Genomic DNA, 6,673 nt, shown 5'->3' with positions numbered 1-6,673 from the left:
ACATCCGAGTCTGCTGTTGAGCAGGACAAGTCCCCCTTTGAGAAGCCTGCTGCAGGTGAGCGTGCGTGCCGGACAGCTTCGCTCGGGCTGGAACGAGCGGGGCGAGTGGCGTGAGGCCACCGTAAGTTGGCGTAGTGCTAGCAGCAACGCTCCAGTAGCACGTGGTGATGGCTGCACTGGTGCACAGTTGTTGTAAGACTGTCAAATTAAAAGCATATTTTTTTAAGTAGTTAAGATTATGATATGCCTTGCATGAACATCTGAAGAGCTCAGTTCTGCTGTCAAGATGCAGACAGGAAGTGCTTCACGAGGATTTTTTTAAAATAAAATACAGAACTAGAATATCTTAATGATATTTTTTTAGTTGTCGTTCTTAGCAGTGATGTGTGGTTTTTTTTAGCACAGATATAGAGCCGTTTTAGTTCATCCCCGTTAGTACTTCTTTTTGTATCCCATCCTCAGCCTGTGCTGACATCTCCCCAGATCCCGTAGGACACGCCGGTTTTGAACAGAAGTTCCTATCTAGGAAGCAGTTTTGGATAGACTGATGGCTTTGTTGATAATCTTGTGGCAGTTCCGCAGGCACTTTCCTATTTCCCACGTGGTGGTCAATAGCTTTGCTGTGCTGCAGAGATTTCTCAAAGGACGCTGTCCTTTCGGGGAGAAAGTGACTGTCAAAATAGAGCAGGTAGTCCTGGGCAGAGGCAGTGTATGTGGATTGATTGCAGGAGGAGTTGGAGCGGGATGTTTTCTATCTTACCTTTGACTACTCTTTAGTTTAATGATAGGAATCAATTTCAAAAGAGAAGTTTTAACAAAAACCCCCTACTAGAATGTAGTAGGGGAGAGGCATGGGTGGGTGAACGAAAGAGTAAACGCCAGCCAAAACAGGGAGACTGGCTTTAGCAGATCCCTGAGGCTTTCAGGAGGGGAGAGCTGGGAGAAAGGGATCTGGAAAAGCGGATTGCCGCTGTTCTGAAAGTGAGGGAACCTTTAGCTTCTAGTGGAAAATAAGAATTAGGTGAGGAAGTGATTTTTACCTTGCTTACCCTGATCTAAATTAAAAATCATATGGATTTTTATTCTGTTTGCAGAAGCAACTGCAAATGTGGAACAAGAATCGAAAGTCCCAGAAGCTTGTGTGGATCTTTTAGGGAAAGCTAAAGACAGCAAAGCGCCTCCCAGCCACCAGGAAGAACATCTTCCAGAGCAAACGAACCATCTTTCAGAACCTGCAGGTGAGAAATGCAAGCCACAGTATAACTCTGGAGCTGGCACCTTCTCCCCCAGCACCTAGGGTCCTTCTCACAGACACTGTTCTCCTCTCCTTACGAGGACAAAGCACCAAAGGTTTAATTTCCAGAAGGTTATTGATGGGTGCAAGCATGGGGACTGTTATAAACAGATGGTAGGCTTAACATCTGAAATCGCCATCATGTAACTTGTCTTTTTCTTCCTCATCCATAGTCATTGTGCCAATATCTGTCATAATTTTTATTTATGTTTGAAATTTAAAGAAAATTAATTATAGAGCTGTTCTCCAACATAATGAATGCTTACAAATTCAAACTTGTTATAATTATGGGTAGCTAGGAATTCGGTAGTGTCTGCATGAATATATCCTGGGGTATGTATGAATATGAGACGATTCACATTAGACAGTGACTCCAGAGTGATACTGGAGTATATTGGGGATTTGGATTCTAGCAGGAAGCTAGTGTAGTCTGAGTTCGGTTGATTACAAAGAGGAGAGAAAAAAACAAAACCAAACCCTCACCCTGTGCTTAAGCCCCAAGTCTTTGTTTCCTGTTTTACCTCCACCCTGGCATGTCTGCCAAGATATAAAATTGCTGCTTAAAATGGGATTGTGAAGAGATAATCCACATAGATTACCATATTTTATGAACTTCATCCCTATTAAAAATAAAAATAAACCCTATACACTTTCCCAGGGCTTGCTTTTAAGCTGCAGGTTGCCTGTGTTCCTAAGAACAGAAGCATTCTGTTCTGTATTTTTGTATTTCAGTTCCAACAGAAGCAAAAGAAGCCGTTGCACTAGAAGATAAAGACCTCCTTCCAGAAAAATCTCTCACTCCTCTGGATGTTACTGTTACAGAGAAACAAAAGGAGGAGGCTGAACACAACCACGTCCAACATGCAGAACCTCAGCAAGAAAAAGCCCAGCCAGAGCCCCCAGGTAGGATATAAATAACGATTCCATTTTAGAGTGGAAATATCCTCTGTGAACTGTTCACCTTTTCCTTCTGACTGCCTTGCCACTTGAGCAAGCAGAAATCTTTTTTGCACCAAGCAGCTGTGCGGTTCTTTGCATTCATCGGTGGTTCTGCTTGCCCTTTGCCTCTAATCCCTGCCCTCTTAAATAGTCTTTTCCCCTCCACGTTCACTGGACTGACAGCCTAGATGTGGGTGCTGCTAGGACTTTTATCACCGGGACTGGCTCTATCTTTTCTGCTGTAGAATTTAAAAGCTCACCATCATTTTGCCATTACTGCTAGCTTTTTATTTGGGTATTTAAAAGGACCATTAATTCTTATTACGATATTCCTAGTGAAGACCTCTTTCCAAATTGAGTTTTGTAATTACCAAAGGAAAATGGAATTTTTTCCCTGCTCCACTAACTCAGCCTCTCCGATGAGCTGTTATTGCTGCGCTCGTGGCTGGAGGCTGATTTTGTGGGCCAGGGCTAACTGACAAATGACTGCTGCTCTCTTTCAAACCAGTGGCTTGTAGCTAAGGAAACCTAGCGCTGCCTGTAACGGAGTCCAGCAAATGACTTCTGGGACAGAGGTTCTGCTTTCCGCTGCTTCCACCGTGGGCGCTGTGGGAAACTCCGCTCTTGTGCTCCCCCCCTCCCCATGATGCCCCTTCTCTCTTCCCCGGGCTCATCTTTCCACTAAACTTCTCTTTTCACATTTTGGAAGGATGCCAGTTAGGGATAGAAAAAGTGTATCTGTTTTCTTGTCTTGCTAAGACAAAATGGATCCTTAATGCATTTTTAAAAAATCTCGAGATAGGTTGTCCCTCCAAGAACTGTTGCTTTTCAGTGGGGTAAGAGCATATGTCAGGAATTCTCTATTTTTAAATAGCATCGATGTATTTATGGGAATAGTTTAAAGAGGTTTTGCGTGTAAATGTCTCTCCCAGCCCTACTGAGGTGGATTTAGAATTAGTGTGCTATTAGTGCTGGAAAATTCTTCACATATGACCATATAGACTGCTTTAGATGGCTAAAATCACGTATATAGTATATTTAAGTTTTTTTATAAAGCAAATAGTTGCTTCGATGTTTGAGCAGGCTTCCTGTATTCCAGGTCTACCTACTGCACAAGTCAGGCAAGCTAACAAATCAAGTGAACGCAGGTTTGGCAGAGCAAAACCTGCACCGGTGCCTATTACAGATGTACCAGAGGAACGCCTCGTAGGTCTCCCACCACAGAAGAGTCCTGACCCAAAAGTAGACCCCTGTTCTGTAGCGGAACTTGGATGTGTTGCTGGAACATCCCCTCGCAGTAGGGTTTTGCATAAAAAGGCAACTGAGCAGCTGTCGGAGTTTGCGGAGAGCTGCAGAGATGCACCGGGGGAGAGCTGGGATGTGGAAGGTTCTCTGGCCATTGTGAAGAAAAAGAAAAAGAAACTGAAACAAAAGAGAAACCAGCTGCCAAGACCAGCAGAGTTCTGGGATGAAAATGTAACAGTTTCGAAAGCTCCTAGAAATTCTCCATTTGCTGCTGAATTGCAAAAACCGGATGGCTGTCCTGTGATGCCTGCTGAAGCTCGCAAAGAGCCGTCAATTGCCTCAGGAAGCAGAGTTTCCGATACGCCAAAGGACGCTAAAGTGATACCTGGAAGTCATATCCTGGATGATCAAAATGCCTTCTCAGTGCCAGCGCCAGAACAGCAGGCCCGAAGACCCAGCGGGCCGTTAGAACCTGTCCTGGATGCAGAAAATGGAGAAATGAGAGATGACAGCCTGACCTGGCAATGTAAGGGCAGAGGGAACCAGGCTCCCTTGGGGCAGGTGGGTGACACTAAGGTGGGGGATTCTGCTGCAGCCACGGGGCCAACCAAGCCTATGGAAAGAGATTTTCTGGCTAAAAATGAGAAGAGGGAGCATAAGGAATGGGAATGTGCTGACCTGGCAGCATCTCTTTCGGAAGCGATCAATCTGAGCAAAGTAGAAACTCCTTTAGAGACCAAACCGTCGGAATTGCTCCTTTCTGCCAAAGATACGGAGGCTAAGCGCACCTCTCCCAGGCGTGAAGCGTTCGGTGACGCTGTCCGTCGGGAGCCCCAGACTCCCAGTGGGTCGCTGGAAGAAGGAGCGAAGGAAAGAGGAGGTTGTGGAAAAAGCAAAGGGGCTGAAAAGGAATCCCGCACCCAGCCTGCTCCTCTAGAGGCTGCCGCCCCGTCCGACGAGCTTCCTGACAAGCCAAGGGCAGCTGATGAAAATAAACCAGTGTCCTCCGATAAACACCCGGCTGTTGGCTTTAGTACTTCAGAGGGACTGTCGAAGACCCCAGCAGATCCCACTAGAAGTCCTCTTGCACCATTAGTTTTGCCAAAACCCGAGGAAGCTGCTGCTTTGCAGAACAGCAAGGCTGCTGGCTTTCCAGAGCAGCCCTTTCTTCTGTCCCCGAAGTCTGATGCAACCAAACATCCTGCCTCTGCTGAAGCAGTGGACAGAGGGACAGTAGCAGATTCCCCCGATAAAAACAAAGGCAAAGGATTTGTTGCGTTAGAGCAGCAGACTGGAAAAGATCCCAATGCTGCATATGGGATGGACAGGCCTAGAAAAAAGCGTGGTGAAGGGAAAGTAAAAAAAATCAGAAACTTCTCTGAGCAGATGATGGTTCCGGAGGATGTAAGCAAACCTGCTGATGGCGTGAGGACAGATGAGGCTATAAAAGAAACAACTTTCCCTGATAAAGGCAGAGGGTTTGCTGCTAGAGGACACCCGCCAGGAAGCATTGCACATGCTTATCCTGCAGACAAGCCAAAAAAAAGAGGTAGTGATGGAAGAAGTAAAAAAGGCGACAGGAGTTTTTACCAGCCGCCTTTTTCTGAGAATAGGATGGAGCCAAGTAGTTTTCCTGGTGTAACTGATAAAACCAAGGAGGTCAGTGTTAGTGACAGAGGCAGAGAGAGGGGCTGGTTCACTGCTGAGTGTTTTCAGGAGAACACATCAGCTGTAACCAGAACGCAAAGGTCAGTTGAACCGGTAACAGAGAAGCCTAAAGAAAGTGTTAGAAAAAGTGAAGTGGGTGATTTGGGTGCTTTAGACCAACCGTCCCTGCTGGAGAGCAGGAGAGAGGAGACAAAGCATCCTGCTGTGGCTGACCCGCTCAGCCAGACAGAAGAGGTGAATTTGGTGAATAAAGACAAAGAGGCTGGAGTTACTTCTGCAGGTGAACCAGTTGGGATAAATCCTGATGGGACACTGGCGGCAGACAAACCTAGAAAGAGGTGTAGCGATGGGAAAAGAAAAAAGCCTGAAAAACATTCTCTGGGGCAGGCAGCTGTCCTGGATGCTGGGGTGGAAACAAGCAGGCTTCCAGGCAAAGAGGTGGCTGGAAGCACCAGAGAAACGAGCTTTGGTAAAGATAAGGCGTCTGGCGTTGAAAGAGAGCCTTTGCTGGAGAATCTGACAGGTATAACCAGAGAGGGGCTCGGAAAGCCTGAAATAGAGGGTGGCGATAGAAGTTTCTCTAATCAGCCGATTCTTTCAGGTCATAGAACAGAGACATCAGAGGCAGAAATAGTCAAGACTAAGGAAACTGGGCCGGTGAGTGAAGGTAAGGAGCTAGCTCCATCCCAGCCTCTCCCAGAGCACAGGGCGGCCGCAGCTGCGGCTCCCAGTCCCGCCAGGGAGCTGGGGGTGGACAAGCCGAAGAAAAAAAGTAGAGATGTGAAAGGTAAAAAGGCTGAAAATGGTCTTGAGCAGTCTGTACCGGGTCTAGGTAACATCCCTGCAGCAGGCGAAGAGGTGGGAAGTATCAAACAGGCTCAGTCTTTTGATAAAGGCAAAGAGAGTAATGGCAGTACGCCAGCGAGTCTGCTGGGTGGCCAAGCTGATGCTGCTGGAGTACAGGCTCCTGCTGCACCTCTGGAGCCAGAAAAATCCCACACCAGTAGTAAAGAGAAATGCAAAAAACCAGAGACTCACCTGCAGCAGCCGTTTTTTCTGGAGCATAAAGCGGGTGCGGAGATGCTTCCTCCTCGTGAGGTCGAGGTAACCGAGAAATCTGAAGCAGAAAGTCCTGCTCCGTGCAGCGGTGGGGGTGGATTTCCCATCCTCGAGCATCCAGCAGCGGCAGATCACACTTTGGCCACAGGTAGTGATAAATCTAAAAAGAGGGGTCATGATGGAAGCAGCAAAAGGGCTAAAAATGCCTCTGAGCAGTCTGTGTTTGTAGAGCCAAAGCCGCACAGCAGTGAGGCGCAGCCTCCCGTGGGGTCCGAGGTGGCACGTGGAATGGAAGACGTGGATTTTGTAGATGAAAACAGAAATATTAAAAACTTTCCCGTTGGCTCTCAAATGCTATGGGATAATAAAGGGAGCGACTTGGACTCCTTTGCTCAGGCTGCAGTAGCTGGCCCCGATAACGCTGGCGGTGTCTCCTCGGGCCTCCCCGCGCAGACAGACGAGGGTGCG

General features: G+C 47.3%; 1 protein-coding gene across 1 annotated transcript in view; it reads left to right on the top strand.

Annotated features, from left to right (window-relative positions):
- LOC104461839 (microtubule-associated protein 4-like) overlaps nt 1-6,673 on the top strand; it is a gene marked incomplete at its 3' end in the record, with an annotated part of 89,246 nt that overhangs the window by 48,472 nt on the left and 34,101 nt on the right. Inside the window, 3 exon segments of the mRNA XM_010073568.1 lie at nt 1-55; nt 1,095-1,238; nt 2,027-2,197. The exon segment at nt 1-55 is cut by the window's left edge and continues 13 nt beyond it. Of these exon segments, the coding sequence (XP_010071870.1) occupies nt 1-55; nt 1,095-1,238; nt 2,027-2,197 (370 nt within the window).

The sequence above is a fragment of the Pterocles gutturalis genome, unplaced genomic scaffold, assembly GCF_000699245.1.
Source record: "Pterocles gutturalis isolate BGI_N339 unplaced genomic scaffold, ASM69924v1 scaffold22377, whole genome shotgun sequence".
Lineage (NCBI taxonomy): Eukaryota > Metazoa > Chordata > Aves > Pterocliformes > Pteroclidae > Pterocles > Pterocles gutturalis.
Note: the sequence above shows the minus strand (reverse complement) of the source record. Positions and strands in the feature narration are given on the sequence as shown.